Source organism: Castor canadensis, chromosome 11 (assembly GCF_047511655.1).
Source record: "Castor canadensis chromosome 11, mCasCan1.hap1v2, whole genome shotgun sequence".
Classification (NCBI taxonomy): Eukaryota; Metazoa; Chordata; class Mammalia; order Rodentia; family Castoridae; genus Castor; species Castor canadensis.
Genome location: NC_133396.1, coordinates 84,114,832 through 84,139,026, shown reverse-complemented (window position 1 = coordinate 84,139,026; position 24,195 = coordinate 84,114,832). Strand labels below are relative to the sequence as shown.

Below are 24,195 nucleotides of genomic sequence, written 5' to 3'. Positions count from 1 at the left end.
TCCAGGCTTCTACACATGCTCCCTGCTGCTATTCTCAACATGCTGTCATCTTTTAAGGTGCAAGTCAGACTGTGTTATGTCTCAGTTTAAGACTCTTAATGGCTTCCCAAGTTTACAGCAAAAGCCCAACTCCTTAAAGGGCCTAAAAGGCCCTTCACAATTTCACTTGCCCAGTTCATTTCCTAATACTCTTTTCCTTACTTGCCTCATTCTGACCACTAGTTTTCCTGCTGGTGTTTGAACATAAAAGGCAGATTCCTGCCTCAGCACTTTCACACTGGCTTTTCCTTCTGCCTAAAACACCTGTCCCCATGACATCTCACTCCCATGTTCCCTACCCTCCCAGTATGACATTTTCTGACAATTCTATTTTAAAGTACATCTATTCCTAACACTCTCACATCCCCTAGGTTTCCTTTCCTGATTTATTTTTTGCCACAGCTCTTGTTACCACCAGATATACAATTTACTTATTATATCCATACATATTACCTAACTCCTCCAATAAAACATAGGTTTTAAGGACAGAAATTTTTGTTTTATTCAATGAATAGTGAGCCTAAATCAGTGCCTATATAAAAGAGGTTAAAAAATATTTGTTGAATGAATAAATCATGAGGTCTGCCATATTCATAAAGGATGCTACAGGAGGACAGAATATAAAACAAAACTCTGGAGCTAGGCAGCTTCAGACTGTAAATTGGATAAGTACTTAAACAGGATGAACAAGACTTCTATACTGATGACTGTCAATGTGCAAAGACACGTCTATAACATGTGGCACATACATTCTGGGGAGGAATTCCAAGTCCAAAGGAGAACTATTAAAGGCAAGTCAGCTCCTAAAAGCCCTAATATTTGACAAAAGAAGAAAACAGAACAAGACCCAAAGCAACAATTTTATGTTAATTTAAAGGATATATTCAGACCAGACAATACTATATTTCCCTCAAACATAAAAAGTAATATAGTATAAAAGTCATTGTTGAGGCAAAATAACTAAGAGAATCACAACTTGAAAAACAATCTTTCTCGATCCTACTTCCCTTCTTCCTATCTTTGGTTTTAGGGTCCTTTTTTGAATCAAAAGATCTTCCTTCCTTCCTTCCTTCCCGCTAACTCTCTTGTTCTCATAGAACTGAGGGTCAGTTTCCTGTCCAATCTGTCTGCACAGGATATCCACTGAAACGCCATCCTACCCCACTAAAGTACACCAAACAAAGAGAAAACATTCTAAAATTTCTCTAAGGCCAAGAATGTATGTACTGGCTCATAAAAAGTTAAAGAACTAAATGGACGAGAACAGGCTGAGGAATAAAGGAAAATCTAAAACAAAACAAAGGCCCGCAGAAAGAGCAAGTCAATGTCACAGTGCTAAGCAGAGAGTCTAATCTATGCTACTTTCTTCATCAGTTAAGACAGACACGTCTGGATGATTCAGATGTATCGTGCCGCCTCAATGTGAGTGTGTAGGCTGGGAATGTTTTATTTTTGAACAACTGTAAAGTGACTGCTGTATATTAGGGTAACAGATTTTAAGTAACCCCTGCTACTCAGGTAGGTCATGAACTTCAGAGGAGACCAGAGAAGAACCTGCATATTACCTGTATGTGTAAAGGACTCTGGCAGCAGAAACACTTTATGACAACCAAGAAAAGGTAACTGTTCTTTTTTTCTACTGATATGCTTGCAGAGTACAACAAAAATAAAGCAAAACACAAGTAATAGCTTGTTCAGAATCAAGTATCATTAAATAAGTTAAAAATCCAGAATAAAACTGAAACTCATATTCAGAGGTAATTCGGAAACAATGCCTAATTTTATTCAAAACACCTCACCAGTTCATCAATTCAGTAAGTTTTATCAGTTCAGTTAAAAATCTCAGGTAGTAACTGGAGAAATTAAAATATAGTATTTTTAGTCTAGGCATGTTTAAGTATTTTATAAACACATCAAAATTCTATTTTATTTGACTGTATATTCTCTAAGACTTTATTTGATTACATAATTTTAAAATACCACTTTTAAAAACTATGTTAGTGGATAAATTATTCAGTAGTTTTCAATATAGCTTAAGCTCTTCAATTAAGAAATGTATATTAATATCACATATTATTAATATATTCTTCTATTAAGTATTTATTAAGATTCTACTATGAACTACCAGAAAGAAGTACCTAACCTCTCAGTGACCAAGAATGAAGATGCTAACAGCGGTAAGTGAATTTTCTCTTATCTCCATTATGGTGGTTATCCACCCTCTCCAAGTTAGGTCTCTGATCCGTACCTGTCAGGTCGGGTGTTGCAGATTCTGAGGTCTCACTACACAGGCAGCAAGGCAGTGTGTCCTGATCTCTGCCATAACTACGAGGTTTAAGTAGAACTGTGCCCAGGACCATATTCTGGCCACAAGCACAAAAATTAAACTGTTCTATGTAAAGAGGAAGTCTTAGAATTCCACTCTCTGACAAGCAATACCACATGCTTGTGACATTTACTCATGTACTCAGTGCCTAGAGGGAACCAATAAAACGGCAAGCATTTGCAAAAGGCAGGGTTGGGTGGGAGGGTAGAGAGAAACCTAAAGGAAACATCTAGTAACCAGCAAGTCTGAGTCAGAATGGAGTTTCTTCAAACACTCTGGGGATATTTTAAACATATGTAAACAAAATAAAACTACACAGGCTATTTCATTCACACACATAAGTATCAAATAGCTTAATAATACAACTAAGGATCAGTACATACAGGAAGGTTTTCATTCCTAAGGAGGTGATACGGTAAGACTGTAGAGAAACAGGAGAAAACCTGTTTACAATAAAACACAAAGCATATTTTTAAAAGACTGGAACGCCTAATAAGACTCATCTTTTACATCACTCAAGTTAGCTGAAGAAACCACATATCCAAAGTCAAAGAAACAGTTACAATGTGATTCAAAAACACAGCCCAGAAACCAGGAAATAACTTCTGCTTTCACTAACATTCTAGTTTAATACAGATTAAAAACATGGCACGATGATGTTCAAAACTTTTCTGTTGTTTGGTTTGTTGTTGTTGTTTTGGTGTTTTAGGGCAGTGTCTCAACTATGGAACCTAGGCTGGCCTTGAATTCCCAAATGCTGGAATTATAGGCATGACCCCTCCCCCACCTCTGGGGGCTGAAAACTTTTGAGTATTAAAAGTTTTAAGAACTTGTGGGACTGGGCACTGTGGCTCACAACTGTAATCTCAGATATTCAGGAGGTAGAGTTTTGGAGAATTGTAGTCTAGGGAGGCCAACTCAATAAATGAGCTGGGCATGGTGGTATATGCTTGTAATCCCAGCTACTCAGGAGGCATAGGCAGGAAGATTTTGTTCTCAGGCCAGCCTGGGCATAAGCATGAGACCCCATCTGAAAAATGAAGTAAAAAAGAACTGGAAGCATGGCTCAAGTGGTAGAGCACCTGCCTAGTAGGCATGAGGTCCTAGACTTCAAACCCAGTACCACCAAACAAACAAAAAACCTTGAAAACGAGCGTGCCTTAAAAGACTTAAAACTAATAAAATTTATAAATAATGATGACTTTAGCAGGTGACCTACAGAAATAATACAAGACTGTAGCTGAGAATACTCACTGATTGACTTATAAGCATCTATAGTGTACCAGGCTATAGATGTTGTTCTAGGTCCATAAAAGTAGCAGGGTAAATCTCGGACAGCTGAACTGAAACAGTCCATGATAAAGTTTAAAAATACATTATAATTTAACATTAGCGGAAGAATGACTGATGAAGGTAACCATTAGCAGTTTTAAAACAACAAAGCTCATGCTGTCAGTGAAACCAACCTGTTGATACTCAGGACTGTCACCATCATGGAGAAAGCAAGAATTAAACGACTATAGGTCACCTCAAATAATGACTCAGATTTTCTAATACCATGTTTAATTTCTCCTTCTCTAGATTATGAAAAATTTCTGTAAATTTCTTCTTGTGGGAGTTCTTTGTAAAGTTTAAGTGAATGAAACTGACAATCTAGCAATCAGTATGATATTTTTCATGGAACAGGAAAGGGAGGGGGAGGCCTTCCCCCTTCTGGTAGAGTTAACCCCACTCAGGAGTTTGCAATTTGCCTTTCCCAAACATTGGCAACAGCTCATTAGCTTGTTTTGGCTACCAGTCAGAAGCAGTTTGTACATTACTGGTTATTTGCAAGAAGAGAAAGAAAAAGAAACAGCATCAAAATACAACACTGATGTGAGCGTATTTTATTTTATTAGACTATCGCTGAACAGGACCACTGTCCACTGTGAGATACAAAATGACACTATTGGGCTGGAGGTGTGGTTCAAGTGGCAGAGCGCCTGCCAGACAAGCAGGAAGCCCTGAGTTCAAACCCCAATACTGCACACCCAGCCCAAAAGAAAAAGAAAAAGAAAGTGACAATCTTCTACTGATAATGGTTGAAATTTTCCTTGATGTTCTCCTGTAATCATCAGTAGCCAGAAGTCAATTCTCCAATCTTGCTAATATCAACAAGATGCAAATTTAGGAACTCTTTAATACTAAGCACATAATATTCAAATAATGCATTCTAAGTTTTTACTTTGGGTGTCAGCTATAACGTGTTTTGTGAGTATAAAATTCTCAAGTGTTATTTGTAAACAATCACTATTTTGCTGGCAAAGTGGCTCAAATGGCAGCACACAGGCCTTGCAAGCATGAGTCCCAGTGCTGCCAAAAAAATTAATTAATTAAATAACCACAATTTTGAAACAAAAAGAAATGAATATACAACCTGGAAATAATCCACTTAGCAGTTGTGAGATTAATTTGAAATTTTTAGTAATGCAACTCAAATATGTTACTATTATTAGATAGGAGGCATAATTACATTATTTCCATTCATATTTATATTGAGGTATAGCATTATAAAGGAAACTGATTATAGAATAAAAATGAAGTTGGCTCAGTAAATGTTTATGTGTATAAAAAAAAGAAAATGAATGTCCCAATTACATATCTTTGTTCCAAATAATCTACTAGTTTCCATTGACACAGTTACCTCAGGAAGTCTAAAACCACTTCCTTTTGTCCTGTCATTCTCTATATAAATTTATTGCTCTTTCTTAAAGATGCTACAGAAGCCAGGGTTCTAAGCACTGCTTTGAATTATTTTCACTTAGGTTCCTCCTACATGATGTGCAGTGTATATTAATAAGCTTGTTAGTTTTTTTCTTACTAACTTGTCTTCTGCTACAGAGGTCTGTCCCAAGTAAGAATTTATAGGACTTGTGGAAAAATTTTATTTGTACCCCAACAAAGGGAACATACTCTCATTTCTTTTGGTAACTACCTTTCAACTTATTTCTACTGATGTAGAACACTATTTCTTTATTGTTTATTTTATAAGCTGTTAGTGGTATAGTCAGTAAATTGAAACAAGAAACAGAAAATACACAAAATACAACTTCTACTGGCACTTTTATGATTGGATACCACAAAGAAAACAAGTTTCAGACCTATGCAGGTCCATAATTTTAAACAACCTCATTAAAAAGAGCTATCATTTTTTATAACATCTCTTGAGGCAGAAAGCCCTCCCAGATGAACTACCCCACAATATCCCAACTTTCTCCTTTCTTCTATCAGCATGAAACAGAACATAACAGATTCAGACACAGAAAGGTACTTCACAGACAGACGTCCTTTACTGTTTCAAGATCTAGTGAGACTCTGGAAAAAAATTTGGAGGCTACTTAAAAGCTAAACATTGATCTACCATTTGATCCAGCAATACCACTCTTGGGGATATACCCAAAAGACTGTGACACGGGTTACTCCAGAGGCCCTGGCACACCCATGTTTATTGCAGCACTATTCATAATAGTCAAGTTATGGAAACAGCTAAGATGCCCCACTACTGATGAATGGATCAAGAAAATGTGGTTATCTACACACAATGGAATTTTATGCAGCCATGAAGAAGAACGAAATGTTATCATTCACTGGTAAATGGATGGAATTGGAGAACATCATTCTGAGTGAGGTTAGCCTGGCTCAAAAAACCAAAAATCGTATGTTCTCCCTCATATGTGGACATTAGATCAAGGGCAAACACAACAAGGGGATTGGACTATGAGCACATGATAAAAGCGAGAGCACACAAGGGAGGGGTGAGGATAGGTAAGACACCTAAAAAACTAGCTAGAATTTGTTGCCCTTAACACAGAGAAACTAAAGCAGATACCTTAAAGCAACTGAGGCCAATAGGAAAAGGGGAACAGGTACTAGAGAAAAGGTTAGATCAAAAAGAATTAACCTAGAAGGTAACACCCACGCACAGGAAATCAATGTGAGTCAATGCCCTGTATAGCTATCCTTATCTCAACCAGCAAAAACCCTTGTTCCTTCCTATTATTGCTTATACGCTCTCTACAACAAAATTAGAAATAAGGGCAAAATAGTTTCTGCTGGGTATTGGGGGGGGGAGAGGGAGGGGGCGGAGTGGGTGGTAAGGGAGGGGGTGGTGGCAGGGGGGAGAAATGAACCAAGCCTTGTATGCACATATGAATAATAAAAGAAAAATGAAAAAAAAAAAAAGAACGAAATGTTATCATTCGCTGGTAAATGGATGGAATTGGAGAACATCATTCTGAGTGAGGTTAGCCTGGCCCAAAAGACCAAAAATCGTATGTTCTCCCTCATATGTGGACATTAGATCAAGGGCAAACACAAGAGGACTGGCCTTTGATCACAAGATAAAAGCAAGAGCATACAAGGGAGATATAAGGATAGGTAAGACACCTAAAAAATTAGTTAGCATTTGTTGCCCTCAACACAGAGAAACTAAAGCAGATATCTTAAAAGCAACTGAGGCCAATAGGAGAAGGGGACCAGGAACTAGAGAAAAGGTTAGATCAAAAAGAATTAACCTAGAAGGTAACACACACACACAGGAAATCAATGTGAGTCAACTCCCTGTATAGCTATCCTTATCTCAACTAGCAAAAACCCTTGTTCCTTCCTATTATTGCTTATACTCTGTCTTCAACAAAATTAGAGATAAGGGCAAAATAGCTTCTGCTGGGTATTGAGGGGGTGGGGGGAAGAGGGAGGGGGCAGAGTGGGTGGTAAGGGAGGGGTGGGGGCAGGGGGGAGAAATGACCCAAGCATTGTATGCACATACGAATAATAAAAAAAATTAAAATTACAAAAAAAAAAGATCTAGTGAGAGACCTTAAAATACGTTTAACTCTAGTATCATCAGTGAGATGAAGAAATGCAGCTAATGCCAAAGCCAGATGATTTCTAAGCAGGCAGCTGCCTTCCCATCCTCAGCCTTTGCCCCTCATGCTCCCAATACAGCAGCTGCCAAGAACTCTAAGATGGCAAACACCAACTCCACATTATGTCACTTTACCCTCAGCACTCACCTCTTTTCCTTTACTTTCACGAACTCAAAATTGGCTATTCATTACAAAAAAAGTATGATTCCTGATCTGTTAACATGATTCATTTTCTTCTGGTTTCTGTTTGTTTTGTGGTGCTGGGATTAAATCTGGGGCCTCATGCATGCTTAGGCAAGTGCTCTACCACTGAGCTATACCCCCAAACTCCCCATTTTTTTTTACTTTTTAAATCTAAGCTTGAAGCCCTGAGCTCTGACATTCAAAAAGTAGTCTCTGAGTTTACAATTATCATTTGTAAAACAGGAAAACAAATGGTAATACTTCATGGGGACCTTAAATAAGATTAAATGTATATTAAGTTTAGTAGAGATCTTGACACAACTTAAAGTCTTCTATATTTGTTTTTCTAAGAAGAAAAAAACAATATAAACAAAAGTAAAGGTGGGGGGGTTTGTTCTAAGTTCAAGACCAGATTAAGACATGTGGGAATGAGGGTAATCATTAATACTTCTTCAAACCAACACCAAATATGTGTTCAACATTTATGCAGACAGAAGCCTGAACATGCTTAATGCCTCCTCTGTGGTCCTGAACAATTCATCTCTAGCCCTAAACTTGGGAGTCCCACCCCCGCAAAAAGCCCTGCAGTTAACCAGAACTACCAATCTCAGTAGACTATCTGCATATTCTTTAATAGTCCAAACTGCTTATCAAGTATTTCCCAAAGCTACGGAGAATACTTTCTCTGAGAGCATTTTTAGCAAAGAATTTCTCCACCTTCTCACAGTCCAGTGAACCTCAAGAAACCAATGCTCAGTAGAGGGAGGAGGCAGCACATCTCTTAACATAGCAAGGTAAATTTGTTTCATGAAGGATTTGTCCCGAAGAGAGAGAGAGAGATCTCCTTCTCTCTCTTTTCCCCCTCCCCCCACCACACACATTAAAAAAAGGTGAGATGTTTGTGGGACAAATGATTGATGTTCCTGACATTCAGAAAACAGAATTCTGACTCCTTACAGTAAGCAAGTGAGAAGTGTAGTAACACTCTAAAAAACTCACTGGATGACCTGCAGTTAGATAGAATAAAAAAGCCTGCTGTAGAGAACTAAACTGAGATGATGAGGGCCTGGCCACCTAATGAAAAATGGAAAATAACAGCCTGTGGAAGTTGACAAATCTTTTTTTTTTTTTTCTTTTTCTTTTTCTGTACAGGGACTGGACCCAAGACTACTTGAGCTACGTCCTCAACCGTTTTTTTTTTTTTTTTTTTGGCGATTCTGGGGCTTGAATTCAGGGCTACACCTTGAGCCACACCACCAGCCCCTCTTTTTTGTGATGGGTTTTTCCTAGACAGGGTCTCTCCAACTATTTGCCCAGGCTGGCTTCAAACTCCAATTCTCCTGATCTCTGCCTCCTGAGTAGTAAGGATTATACGTATGAGCCACTGGCACCCAGGTTGTTTTTGTTTTTGAGATAGGGTCTCCCTAACTTGGCCCTTGTTGGCCTGCCTGCAAACTCCTCAAATAGCTGGGATCACAGGCATGTGCCACATACCTGACCCACCCTCACCTCCTGAGTGCTGGGATTACAGATGTTCACCATATTGCCCAACTCAATATATCTTTTGAAGAACAAATCTGTTAATAACCTGGAAACAGAGGATATAGGAAACAAAGATTAACTCTCTGGCTTGAAACCAAATGACTATGAAGAAACATCCAGAAGACAACAAAGAAAGGTAAAAGACCAAGAATGGAATATAAGTGTGGTATATCTATTAAGGTCACAAACTTAGAAGTTACTGATATAGTTCAACATTTTATATGAAAGATAATTTCTATCCTCACTCCTTTTATCCTCTAATTCTATGCATTTTTCCTAGATGAAGTCATTCAAGCACCCATTCCTTTTCACTACAGTAAGCCTGCTTCATTCATGGGTGTATTATATATGGCTTTGACCATGTACAGTCAAAAAATAGTGATATATTAAAATAAATCTCCAAAAATTTTTAGCTCCTGTGTACGCATTTACACAGCTCAGTCGATGCAGAGAAGCTCTCATCAGTCCCACAATGTCATCTGTGTTTAAACCACTGTGTGATATACTGAGTGTTTCCCTACCCTTCATTTCGTGAGAATCTGCCTCCCAAAAAGCAAGGCAAAAGTGAACTGCTTAACTGAAGTGATCCAATGAAAGGCAGCATGTCTTTAGCAGAAGCTGGGCAGCATTATGGGAAAAAAGCGAATCAAGCGTCTGCAGTACAGTGCTGAACTCTGCAGGAAGTTTCCTTAACTCCATGGATGGATGCATGGTTTTTCCTTAACAGCAGTCTCATTCAAACCACAAACCCCTGGGTTTCAAGTTTCTACTGTATAAACTCTAGGCTATTGTAGCTGCCATAACCAGCAATCTAATTATTGCATTCTTTTATAGTTTTTGAGGCCAGAAACCTTAAATCAGCACTCTGGGGACAAAAATTGGGGGGTCAACAGGACCACATCTTTGTTTGGAGTCACTAAGGGAGAATCCAACTTGTGTCTTCCAGTGTTTAGTAGTGTCAGCATTCTTTGGCTTGTGGCCACATCACTCCAAGCATTAAGACAAGTATCTTCAAATCTCCCTTCCTCCCCCTCTCCCTCTGCTCTATCTTCACACGGTCTTCTCTTTTGTATCTATGAACTCTTCCTCTTACACATGTGACAGCCCAAATTGTTAATACAAAATAAGCTCCCCATTACACCTACAAAGACCACACTGCCTCCCTTTTTTTTTTTTTTTGGCTATAGGAAGTAACATTCATAGCTTCTGGAGATCAGAGTACGGATTTTTTTTTTTTTTTTTTGAGATGTCAACCTACCACAGCTCCCAAATCCCACTTGAGTGTTGACTTTTATATATATGTACAGTTAAGACATCTTTTAAAAGCAACCAAAACTTGTCAGGCATGGTGGTACGTGCCTATAACCCAGGACTTGGGAGGCTGAGGAGAATCTCGAGTTCAAGGTCAGCCTAGGCAGCATAGTGACACCCTGTCTCAAAAAACAGAATAAATAACAACAAAAACTTATTTTGTTCCTACTTGCAGCTCATTTTGTTGTGTATGTGTGTGTGCATGTGTGTGTGTTGTTGTTGTTAAAGATCTATCCCAGGTATCTAACAAGAAACTACCATCATTGTAGACTCCTTTCTTCTCTAATTCTCTCTACTGCTAAATCCTACAGTTCTATCTAGCCTTAACTATCTCTCAGACCGATCTGTTCTCCAACCATTACCACTGTCTTCGTTTTCGGCCTGCTTTTTTTCCCTCCTTCTTAACTATTCATCTATCTGCCCTTCCTGGCTTCTATCTCACTCTGCTCCAATCTAATATTCACATTACTGCCAAATTGACATTTTGCAAAAGCAATTCTCAAGTTATGTTTCTACTCAAAGCCTCTGATGGGCTCCATATAGTACAGTCAAATTCCAAAATCCTTAGCACAGCATATAAAAGATTCTCCATGGTCTGGTCCTTGCTTATCTTTACAGTAGTCCCTTGGTAACCATGAGGGATTGGTTTTCAGAACCCCTGGAGATACCAAAATCTGTGGATGCTCAAGTCTCTTATATAAAATAGCATAGTATTTGCATATAACCTTGGTATAGCCTCCCACATATTTTAAATCATTCTTTGATTATGTACAATACCTAGTACAATGTGAATGCTATGTAAATAGTTGTTATACTATATTATTTAAAATCTGACAAGAAAAATCTGTACATTTTCAATACAAACACAGTTTTTCCCGAATATTTCAATCCAGTGGTTGAATCTGATGCAGAACCCACAGATACAGAGGGCTAAATGTACATCTCTACAGCAGTTCTCTAAAGATTCTAATTTCTATACCTTTGTACGTGCTAATTCTCTTTTCCTAAAATCCTCTTTCCTTCCTAGTGAATTCATTTAACATTTGATTTCTATTTCAACTCTTCTGTTCCATGTTCTGGGAAGTGTTTTCTCCCATACCTAAGATAAAATTTGTAATTCTATACTGTATTACAATTATGTGGATTTGTATTACTGTTATTGCTATTTGTCAACCATGATGGTACAAGACTATAACCTCAGCCCTTGGGAGGCCTAGACAGGAGGATCTTGAGTTCAAGATCAGCCTAGGCTACACAGTGAGAACTTGTCTCAAAAATAAAAAAATAAATAAAAATAAACAACCATCAAAAAAGCAAACAAAGCTTATTTTGTTCCCATTTCTGACTCACTTAATTTTTGTGTGGTATATGTGCATGTATATTTGTGTTTTTCTGTTGTTAAAGGAGGAAATATTGCACAATACAAAAAAATATAAAGTACTATTATTTATACATTTGATCTTACTCCCACTTCTGCCTGGCCCCACCCACACTACACCCCACTTAATGGCAGAGATTACATGCCTTATTTTCCTAGTATATGTATTCAATGAATATTTGTTGACATATAGTTATTTTCATTCTTACTAAAGCAAAAGTTGCCCATATACTAGTAATAAAGACACAGTAATGAAGTAATACACAGTAATACACAGTAATGAAGACAATTGAGAGCAATGATAATCCCTGTCCTATGGTTTAACAGTATCCCTAAATTTCACATATTAGAAATTTAATCCCCAAAGTCACATGTTAATGATGTTGAGAGGTGCGAACTTTGAGAAGTGATTGAGCCATGAGGGCTCTGCCTCCATGAATGGACTAACACATTCAAGGATTGATGGGTTATTTTAGGAATGGTTTTATCTGGTTCGATTGACCCATCTCACTATGGGTGCTCTCTGCCATGCCATGACTCAACAGGAAGGCCTTCATCAGATACTGAGCAGATGCCAGCTCCATTCAGATCTCCCAGTTTTCCAGATCAGTGAACCCAATAAACCTTAAAAATAAATAAGTAAATAAATTAGCCAGTCTTTGGGTATTTACTCATAGCAAAAGAAAATGAACTAAGAGAATCCCATTACCCAGAAATAATTACTGGGCTGGAGGCCTAGATAAAGAGGTAGAATGCCGCCTACCAAGTGTGAAACATGGAGTACTAACTTCAGTACCAAAATCATTCAACCAACCAACCAGTAAGATAATTACTGATGAAATGTTTTATATATCTTTGTCCAGTCTTATCTAAAGTACACTGATAGCAATTTTTAGTCTTAAGGCTAAAATTAAAATATAACCTACCAATTCTTATAACCTGAGATTTAGAACTTGGGAACAGAAGGAATAGAGACTATAGATTTTTTGGAACCTGTACTGATTTATTCATTTAGGTTTTTGTTCTACAATCAGTTTCCTACCTATAAATCTATAAATAATGGTGTTCGGGTGTGTGTGTGTGTGTGTATGTGTGTGTTTTGCCTGTGATCAAACTCATGGCTTCAAGCATGCTAGGCAACCACTCCACCATTGAGTGATACACCATTTTAAGGAAGAAATTCAAAGCAAACTTTATCAGTGGCTAAATAGTTCTTATACATTTATAAAGCTATTATAAAGCAATATATAATTATTTCACTCATCTATCAACTTTTTAACAGGCGAACAAAATTTAAAATATATATAGTTGGAGGCATGGCTCAGATGATAGAGTGCCTGTCTGGGAAGTGCAAGTCCCCAAGTTCAAGCACCAGTACCGTCAAAAACAAACAACAAAATAAATATGTGTTGCAATCTATTCCTAAAGTAGATCACGTATTTCCATTGTGTGGCCAAAATACAAAAGTGTAAGTAATTCAGAAATGTATTTTAGTTAATGTATTTTAGTTGCCTTATGATTTTATTCCTCTTTAAACATCAAAACATCATGCTTAATTGTGTATTAATCTCTATAAATAAGAATTTGCTGAAAGTCTCTTCTCTTCTCACCTAGCAATTCATTTTTCTCACAAGGACCAATCAGGATCTTATGTGTTCTTTCCTTTTTTCTCTTATTTCTTCTCTTTCCTTTTCTGAAAGGAGCCTGATAGGTAGCTCAGGTTGGCCTTGAACTCTCCACCTAAGTGCACAACCACACCCAATGAGAATCTTATCATTTGATTCCACCCTCAAGAAAAAGGAATGCTTGCTATGATTTATTATAATCAGAAACCCCAACTGAGCCACATTTACTGTGTTTTCCTCCTGCCTCTTAGGTGTGGGTTTTTTTGTGGTTGTTGTTTGTTTTGGCATTCTAGGGTTTTTTTTGTTTTGTTTTGTTTTTATATTATTGTTATACTGGGGGTACATTGTGACATTTACAAAATTTCTTACAAAATACCAGTTAATTCACTTCCTCCATCATTCTCTTTTATCCCCCCCCCACAGTAGTGGGGTTTGAATTCAGGGTCTCATGTGTGCTAGACAAGCACTCTACCACTTGAGCCACACCCCCAAGAGGGTGCAGTCTTTTCATCCAACTAACGAAGTAAAATCTGCAATTCAGTCCTAGCTAGCCATGTTTCTTCAATTGGATTTGAGGTCAAAACTACTGCTGATGGTAAAAGGCTATCCTGCCTTGCTTAGTTCCATGTACCGATGTCATCCTTGAAAGAGGATGAGTGATCTAGGGTAAGGCTTAGGAATTCTTATGTTCTACACAAAAGAACCTCTTAGTATCATCTATCTAATATAGCACCCGCTTCCCATAATTTCTTACATTCTCATTTGTCCTCCTTTTGAAGATGTACTTGTTACGACATATTAAGGTAGCTGGGAAGAACTCATCTAGCCACGTGCAGAAATACTCTTTTAAGCAGACAGCTGTTTGCATTCCACAATAAGATCATTGCTTTCCCTCTGCATTAATCACTGTATCTTACATACACACAGCAGGCACTCCACTATATTTGACACATTATAATTTTTAATATCATTACCCATATCCCTAACAGTCATTATTATTACCAACATACAAATGCTCAGAAATGTCAAGTAATTTAAGTTCTAGGGGCTGCTCAGTGAAACCAGGATTCAAAACCTAGGCCTTATATAACTCCACAGCTCATGCGCTTTTGCTATACCAGATTACCTCTCTAATGCAATAAAGAGTAGTATAAAAAGAAATAAAACTGTCTTTGCCATATCTTGGATCTTGAGTGTCCTCCAAAGGCCCGTGTTGAGGGCTTGGTCCCCAGCCTATGGCACTACTAGGAGGGGGTGGATGGAACCTTTTGGAAGTAGTATCTACTTTAAGGAAGGAAGTTTATTGTGGGTGGGCTCCTGAAGGGGATATTGTGACAGTGACCACTTCCTGTCTTTTTCTTTGCTTCCTGGCTACCACAAGCTTTATAGTAAATAGTTTTATTACACCTCATGTTCCCCTCATGATGTTCTCCCTCGACATAGGCCCAAAACCAAATATCAACCAACCATGGTCTGAAAACTCTGAAACCACTAGCCAAAATAAAATTTTCTTTCTTTAAATTATTTACTTTAATTATTTCATCACAGTGACAGAAAGTTCCCACAGTCCTTCTTTTTTACCTTCTAGAGAAGAAGGTGAAGAAAGTGAGATTCCCAAAGTGACCTGATCTTTATTCTCCATCCATACACAGAATGGCAGTTAAGAGTCAAACCTAAGGGACTCATCAGAATGACATGTATGTGCTTACCAACCAGTCTGTTCCATCAAAGGAAACTAGAAATGCCCACCATTTATTCCCAGTAGCAGAGTAATCACAATTTTTTCCAGAATTAATGCATGTCTCAGAGAGAACTTTTTAAAAATTTGTATAGTTCATGCCAGAACTTAGAATCCATCCAAATATATAACCTTCTTTCTAATGTAGCAGGACAACTTTCATCTCTTCTTAGAACCACCTTATTTTAACCATTTGCCTAGCATGTGCCAGCACTGCAAGAATGAAAAGAGTCCTTAAGAAGTATTCAAAAAATAAAATAAAGAATCGTTAACAGTAAGAAGTGGTAGTGTTTCTTCTCCAAGACAGCTGGGCCCAGACTAAGAAAGGAATGACTGTGTATTTAAACCATCCCCACCATCCCCAAAGCTTGACTCATCTCATCCTTTTTGGTTTTGCTAGATTTCTTCTGACTCTATCTTGGTGGTAGGACAAAGAGGGCAGAATATTGTGCTCGCTAATAAAATTTATAGGAGAGTATAAGAAAAAATGTAAATCAGACATCAAAACTCTTCTTGAATATTGAGTAAAATGGGGGATGTGGAAGAATAAGTAAGATATAGAAAAAAAGCAATGTAATGCTAACTTCATAGCAAAAAAAACTTAAGTTCTGAACTTCTAAGTATCTAGAAGCAATTTAGAAGACAGAGAAAGGGGAAATTAACATGTAACAGCTGTTGAGTACTTGAAAAGTAAGTCAGGCACTTCACACTAATCTTCCCCTTAAGTTTGCTATATACTATTCCCATTTCTCTGATGAACAAATCATGCATGTGTTAATCAGTTTTGTGCCACGGTGACAAAGTAACAGATAAGCAAACTTTTAAGGAGGAAAAGTTTAGGCCCTGTGTTCAATCCCTAGTACCACAAAAAAGAAGATGAATCTTCTCCTTTGAAACAGTTTTAGGCCAAAAACCCAGCACTAGGGTGGCCCCAAGTCAGGTCTGTCCACTTGTCCCAATACGCCAAATAAAGACATGAGTAATGGTGAAGGTCAGAAAAAGGAAACTTAATTAACACAACAGAGACAAGCATAGAGAAGAGGAAAGGTACGCATTTCCTTAGATTTAAGTAGATGAAGAACTGGGGTAGAGGAGAGAAGTATACAGAATTATTAAGCAGTCCCAGTTGCAGATGTATTCTGGTGGCCGTAGGTGGTACAGTAGCTCATCCTCTCAGGATTGGTCAGAAGGAGATTTACTACAGGAAAAGTCACTGCTGCCAGGCAGGTGTTTTGTCCTGCAGAGGCTCTGCTGTTCCTTTCTTTGGGGGTAGTTTCCATTGTAAAGATGTTATCAATTAGTCCCAAAGTGATTACAGGAGAAAGAGAGACTCAGAGTACAGGAGACAGATTCAAGATGGAGGCAGGAACGCCAAACTTCTATCCTGCTTTTAGTTAATTTGTGGTTCCAAGTAAGGAGTCAGTGCCATTCAGCAAATTAGTTTCTAAGTTTTGCTCTGCTAACAAAACCCCAAAATGAATGACTCCCTAAAGTGGGTTGTCCAATTTCAGCACACACCAGAATCATCGGAAGGACCTGCTGGGTCTCACTTTGAGTTTCTGATTCAGATGGTCTGGGATGGGTCCTAAGAATTTGCAATTCTTAGGGCTGGTGTAGTGACTCAAGTGATAGAGTGCCTGCCTAGCAAACATGAGGTCCTGAGTTCAAGCCCCAGTACCACAAAAAAAAAAGTTTAAGGGCTGGCAGAGTGGCTCAAATGGTAGAGTGCCTACCTAGCAAGTGTAAGGATCTGAGTTCAAACCCCAATACTGAAAAAAAAAAATCTTCTAATCTCACTCAGAAGTGGTACTGATGTTACTAGTCTAAGGTTCAAACTTTTAACCACTGCCTAGAACTTCCTTTAGAAATAGGGTTGTAAAGTCATAAACAAAACACTGTTTTGTGGCAGTAGGGGGCTTTGAACTCAAGGCCTCATGCTAGGCAGGCCCTCTACCACTTGAGTCACCCTACTGGTCCTTTTTTGGATTGGGTATTTTCAAGATAGGGTTGCAAACTATTTGCTGGGGGTTGGCTTCAAACTGTGATCCTCCTGGTCTCTACCTCCTGGCCAGGTAGGACTATAGGCATGAGCCACAGGCACCCGGCTCAAGATAACTTTAAATGTTTATTTCAAGACTTAAAAACTAAAAGCATTCCTAGCAAGCATGAGGCCCTAAGTTCAAATCTCAGTGCCACAAAAAAACCTGAAGTATGAGGTCCTGAGTTCAAATCCCAGTACCACCAAAAAAACCAAAAACTGTCATGTACTTATGTGTTTAATAAACAATGACTATTTATTGTGTGCCATACTATGCAGCATGCTAAGTCAGAATTTCCCAAAGCATGTTCCAGAAAAATAGATTACAGAGATGTCACAAGTCAAGTACTATACAGTTAAGTAAGACCAGAAAAGGCTAACTACAGTCCTATAAAGAAATGTCTAGCTTGTTAAAATTAACATGGAGTAGACCCATGGAGACCACCATTGAGGGAAAACTGAATGCTGAGGATGCACAGAGCTCAGCACGCTAAAAATCACTCAAGTCTATCCATAAAGTACGTACAGCAGGTCTGAACATCCATACCTTGAAACCACATGGAGTAGGCTGCATCACCATCAGAAAAATTACCACTGAGCACATTAATACTGCTCACCAAAAACTAGATCTTGTTTCATGCTCTTTACATAGAATACTGCAGATGCTTGATTCATTTTTCCCTTAACGCCACCCAAATTCTGCTAAAGACATGCCACCTTTCAATACATCTGAAATGTTCACTTGATCAATTCAATTAAGCACATTAAGTGTCCTTTTTGGCTTGGGAGAATTACCATAGCTTTTAGCTGGTTTTTTTGATACCATATGCTTTTTGGGAAGCAAATTTTTACAAAACAAATGGCAGGGAAACAGTAAACCATGCAATGATTTAAACACAGCTGATGATAACGCAGGACCAACTGAGAGCTTCCCTTCCCTCCCTGAGCTTCCTAATGTACACGTGAGATTACATGTGCTTGGCCAAAATCACATGTAGTAAAATCCATCAATAAGGTGGACTTAATTGTACTCATATTTATAGTAACCTTCAAAAAAACCAGCTACAGCGTGTAGATTCCTTTTCTCATACACTGTTTTCACTGAGCATCTCAAAAGACTAATAGTCCAGGAAACTGACTCTGAGATATGAATTGAAAGAAAGGAGAATGATTTAAGATATAGCTGTGAGTCAAGCACTTTATATACATCAATTCTTGCCAGGTATGGTGGCATAGGTCTGTAATCCTAGGTAGGATACATATACGAAGATCATATTATAAGGCCAGTCCCAGGCAAAAAGCTAGAGACCCTTTCTAAAACATAGTTAAAACAAGAAGAGCTGGTGCATGGCTTAAGTGGTAGCACAAGGTCCTGAGTTCAAATCCCAGTACCAACAAAAGTCCCCACTTATTTCAATCCTCATAATAATCCTATCAAGTAATTAACTTGTCCAAAATTATGAGATGAAAGACAAATCCACAATTGACAGTTCCACTTTGGGCCTATAAACCTAGCTACTTGAGAGATCGTGGTCCAAGGCCAGCTTGAGCAAAATAGTTCACAAGACCCCCATCTCCAAAAATAACCAGAGCAAAGTAGATTGGAGATATGGCTCAAGAGATAGAGCACCTACTTTACAAGCATGAAGTTTTGTGTTCAAACCTCAGTCCCACCAAAAAAAAAAAAAAAAAAGTTGGTCGCTGGTCTGCCTGACATTCTATGAAATCATCTTTTAATAAGAAATAGGAGGTGTGATTCAAGTGGTAAGAGTGCCTGCTTTGTGAGCATCTGCTCTGCAAGCACAAAGCAAGCCCTGAGTTCAAATCCCAGCCACTCAAAAAAAATGGAAAAAGAAAGAAGAAAGGTGATAAGAATAAGTAACATTACTTAATGATGATGTACTAAGGCCAAACAAAATATGAGCTAAGGTACTCAGAAAACAACTCATTTAAAAAGCTGGCAAATCACTTCAATAGACACTTAACCCACAGTAACAGAGGCTCTGGGTGTTACCTAGCACTACAAAAATCAACACACAAGAGTTGGGGCATGGCTCAAGTGGCAGAGCAACTGCCTAGCATGCATAAGGCCCTGACTTCAATCCTCAGTAGGGAGAAAAAAAAACCACCATGAGTACGACTAACTGCCTATTACGAAGGCTAATATGAAAAATACCGGGGCTGGTGGAGTGGCTCAAGCGGTAAGAGTGCTTACGTAGCAAGTGTGTGGCCTTGAGCTCAACTCTTAATACTGCCAGAAAAAAAAAAAAGTCACAAACACTTGTAATGCAGCAATTCCATTCCTGCCTGAGTACTTATATTGGAGAAATGAAAACTTTTTTTTTTCTTTTTCGTGGGACTAGGGTTTGAACACAAAGCAGGTGCTCCACCACTTGAGCCATACTTCCGGTCCATTTTGTTCTGGTTATTTTGGGGATGGGGTCTCTCAAAAAGTGATCCTCCCAATTTCAGCCTCTCAAGTAGCTAGGATTACAGGCGTAAGCCACCAGCACCTGGCTGAGAAATGAAAACTTAAGTTAACACATAAACCTGTGTATAAATGTTTACTGTGGCTCCATTCAAAATTGCCTCAAACTGGAAATAATCTAAATGTCCAATAGAGCAAAAGATAAAGTGTGATCACTGGATGGAACAGCAGTGGGGGATGGGGGAAGGCAACAGGAATGAACTACTGAAACATCCAAGTTGAAAGACTCTCAACTGAGTTTCCCAAAGAAACTATTCTCAAATGGTTATTTAGTCTGTGATTCCATTTATATGACATTCTTGAAAAGACAGAAATATAGTGACAGAGAACAAACTGGTAGATGCCAGGAATTAAGGATGGGGAAAAATGGTGACTACAGAGGGATTACTATATGAAGTCTTTTGGGGGTAATGGAATTTGTTCTGCTGCTTGTGGGATTATATGAATTTACATGTGTTAAAATTCTCACAATCTGCTTGGTATGATGGCACACACCTGCAATTTCAGCACCCAGGGGGCTGAGACATGAGGATTGTGAGTACAAGGCCAGTCTGAGCTATACAGTGAGAACCTGTCTCAAAAAATAAAAAAAATCACAAAACTATACAATAAACAAACAAAACCAATTTTACAGTGGTGATTTTTTAAATAAAGAGAAAAGCAAACTATTGAATCGAATGAATCATTTTCATATCGGCTATATGAAAAAAGTCATACTGTAAATATTTCACAGAACACTAAATTTTAGCAATATGCAAATATGAAGCCTAATCTGAATTTTAAATTTCCAAGCTTATTTTAGATATAAATACCTTCTGTTCATAAGTGTGACAAAGGTTTAGGTAAGAGTAAAATCTTTCCCAAACACATATCCTAGATCTTTTCATCTTAGCAGAAACACATCATTGCCTTGTGGTCAAGGCCAAAGATGATGAAATATCTAAGGGACAAATGGAATGTGCCAATCCTCTTTCTCTCATGGCATTCCCAAAGTCAATGTAGCCAGCACCTGGTACAGTGACTTCAACGCAAGCTCAGAGCTAACATTCCTCAGGAGGGACTCACAAATGAACCTAGATCATTCCTAAAGATCTATAACACAATCCTTTGTAATCTAAGGAGTCAGCTGCTTCAGCTGAGACCCTGGGAGCATTCAACAAATGCTTCCACATACACTATAGCTTCTGTGCATGAAATGCATTTGAAGATGTCTGTGTACACATCAGAAACTAAATGAATTAACTAATTTTTCAATGTATCAATTATTAAAATATTTATTGGCAAGGTGAGCTTGTGCACACCTGTAATTCCAGCTAATTGAGAGGTGAAGACTTGGACAATCATGGTTTAAGACTTCCATCTCAACAAATAAGCCAGCTATGCAGAAGGCACAGGAAGGAGGACTGCGGTTCAAGGCTGGCAAAAAGCACAAGACCCTATTTAAAAAATAACCTAAAGCAAAAACATAGCTCAAGTGATTAGAGCACACATCTAGGAAGTGGGAAGCCCTGACTTCATACTCCAGTACCAGCCAGGAAAAAAAAAAAATTATATATATATATATATATATATACACATATATATAATGTGTATGCATAGCTAGATCAATCTCCACTTGTACCATGGATAGATATATAAGTAAACTGGAAAGATGAGATCTGTGCCCCAAGTACCACCTCCAATGTAAGACTCAAACAAGTCATCTAGAGCAGACAAAGTGAATGAGGAAGAAGGCATTCCCAGGTAAATGATGACTGATGACAAAATGACACCATAACACATGTTGGAAATGAAAAAAATATTACAGTCCCAGGATTTCTGATTATTTTTGGTGCAGAGGATGGGTGCTTGAAATGAAGGGCTGAGAAAACACAAACAGTAGAAGTAAGCAAGGGATCTTGGGAAGCCTTGAATGCCAAGCCAAAAACTAACTTCATTCAGCTTTATCTTGTTGGAAATCAGAAGATGTTAAAGAGCTATAAGAATTTTAAGAGTTCTTCTCTTAAACCAGTATGTATTTTTAACTTCCAGGGGTGGATTCACACATTTACACTAAGGAAATACAAAATAACACACTAGCCCACTGAGACAATAGCTCAATAGTGATTCCCAGGCTTAATGTCACAAAATAGTCACTAAAAAAGTGTGTTCAGCATAATGTTAACTGGCATTTGTATTAAATGCTTTATTTCTCACAAATCATTTCAACTTACTATGTTAACGACCACAGTTAAAGATTGAGGACATTTTTGAACTGAAAAAGTACTCTTCTTCCAGCATCCAAATGACATATGAGAGAGAGTGACTACTTTACTAATTGGCTGACAACTGTTTGAATTACTTTTCTCTGACCTTAATTCCATTGCCTCAGTTTAGAATCCCTTCATTCCTCACCTCCGCTTCTGCACTGGTCTTTATGTAGCATCAATCTAACATATATAAACAGGTAGATTTTTTATCTAGACACCAACAAATCTGATCACATAACTATTACATTTAAAGATTTCCAATGATTTTTTTCCCACTGCATTCAATGGGAATGTACTTGATGCCTTGGAGGTGGGAAGGGGAGGGTGCTAGGTTGATTTACTGCTCCTGAAAGAGATGGTAGGGATCCACTTCTCCCTGGGGCATTTTAGAGCACTGTTACTGGTAAGAATTTGTTATGAGCACCCTTCTGAAAGTTTATTTTTCCTTTAAGTGTGCTAAGATGTCAGGGACTAGGGAGACTTAACCTCCTAATTGACATCCAGACCCCTAATATCCAGCCCCGGTTGCCTTAAACCATAGGATTACCAGCCGGGCAGCCCTCATCCCAACATCCAAAGTGCAACTCCAATTCCAGAAGACACTGTCCCAGCAAGCAGCTTGCCTAAGGACTTTTGTCACAATAGCCACTTCCACTCAGGCCACAGGGGAGCACTTTGGCCCAACCAAAGGTCTGTGATTGTTGTAAACACACTCCTCCATTTGCATAAGGAACTATTGTGATTGATGCAAACACAATCTTTTATTTGCCATGACTGGTGTACATACTCTTGCCATTCCCCGCCTCCACTTTTCTGGCTATATAAGCAGGCTGCTCAACTCAAGTTTGTGAGGAGCTGGGAGATACCCTCCTTTGCTGTAACATTAAGTCCCAAGACTTTCTCCCAAGTGGTCCTGCTTACACTTTTGCTGAGCTGGTAACAAGAAAAAAAAAAGAGAAGCAGCAGCCACGGTAGGAGAAGTGGCAGAGGTGGCAGGAAGGAAGCTGCCCCAAGGGCAACAGCAATGCTGGCAAGTGGTTGCTGCAGCAGCAAGAGCCATAGTAGCAGAGGGGACCTGGCAGGAGCAGCCTTGCCCATGGGCAGGTGAAAACTGACAGAAGCAGTGGAGTTGAGGGGAGGGGAGGGGAGGGTAACAGTAGAGGTCCAGTGGTAGAGAGAGAGCCCTGACAGGCAGCAGTAAAAGTCAAACTCATTTTTACTAACAAGTAAAAAGGCTGATTGGAATTAGTAGGAGAGAGGGTCCCTACTCATGGCATGAAAGCTGTTTAACACTTAGGGTCTACGGCCCCCTTAAAATCCAAGGTCTGAACCCCAGGTGCATCTGCTGCCCTAGCTGTCAAAAAGCCCAGGGCTGACTGCTGCTATCCATTGTCATCCATTCTGCTACCTGCAAACACCTGCCAAAGGCCCTGAATAACTGCAGGAGCTTCTTTTCACACCTGCCCAGGATTTCTATCTAGGTAGAGCAGCAGTCAGACCCCAGTCAGACAGTTTTTAACATTCCTAGCTTTTCAGTTCCTCCCTATTATAGAATTATATATCCATACACTCTGCCATAAGACTTTTGTAGCACTCCCACTAGAGTAGGCAAAGTATATTTCAGGGTTCCATTAATGTTGGGCTTGGTCATATGACCTCCTTTGCCAACAATGTGAGCAGTATGCCAAGTTTTTGTTGTTGTTTTGCAATTCTAAGGATCCAACCCAGGGCCTCATGCACGCTAGGCAATGAACCATTCTACCACTAAGCTACATCTCCAGTTCTTGAATGGAAATTTTGAATAAAGGCCTTAACAGGCATCATGTTCATTTTCTTCTTATCCCTGCTGTGTTCCTGCCATCTCCATGAGAAGATTATGCGATAGCAGAAAATAACCTGTGAGCTTGAAGCCAAATGCAGCTGAACCCAGCCATGTTCAGCTGACATTGGCCACATCCCAGCTGACCAAAAACTCATAGGGGAATAGGGTAAATTTCCTTTTAAGTCATTGAGATTTTCAGATTACTTACTACATAATATTATTGTATCAATAGCGATATAATTCATTTTCAACTAAATTCTACCTTTAAATATCAAACATTTGTTATTTTGATTATGCACTAATAAGTTAAAATCCTAAATCAATAATAAAAATGCTGAACACAGAAAATAAACATTCTATTTCAACTTATATACCTACCTTAGGTACAGAGAATTTTATTGTTGTGGGTGGTCAGTACAACACAATTAGGATAAATTTCTATGGCAGAGGTGGAACAGAAATATAAATCCAAAGAAAACAGGCATAATTTACAACTTTCAGCTGTTAAAGAGCCGTTCATGGCTTTCATTTTGTTATTTTTTTGGTTTG

General features: G+C 38.5%; 1 protein-coding gene across 4 annotated transcripts in view; it reads right to left on the bottom strand.

Moving 5' to 3' along the window:
• Positions 1-24,195, bottom strand: part of Abl2 (ABL proto-oncogene 2, non-receptor tyrosine kinase) — a 102,984-nt gene that overhangs the window by 28,827 nt on the left and 49,962 nt on the right. For 2 of the 4 annotated variants that reach the window (XM_074047347.1, XM_074047349.1), the window contains exon 1: positions 2,288-2,511. The exons of the other annotated variants lie outside the window; for them this stretch is intronic. In XM_074047347.1, coding sequence (XP_073903448.1) covers positions 2,288-2,483 — 196 coding nt within the window. In that variant the 5' untranslated portion in view covers positions 2,484-2,511. Of the gene's footprint in view, positions 1-2,287; positions 2,512-24,195 lie in introns of those variants that run through there. 4 annotated transcript variants of the gene reach the window in all.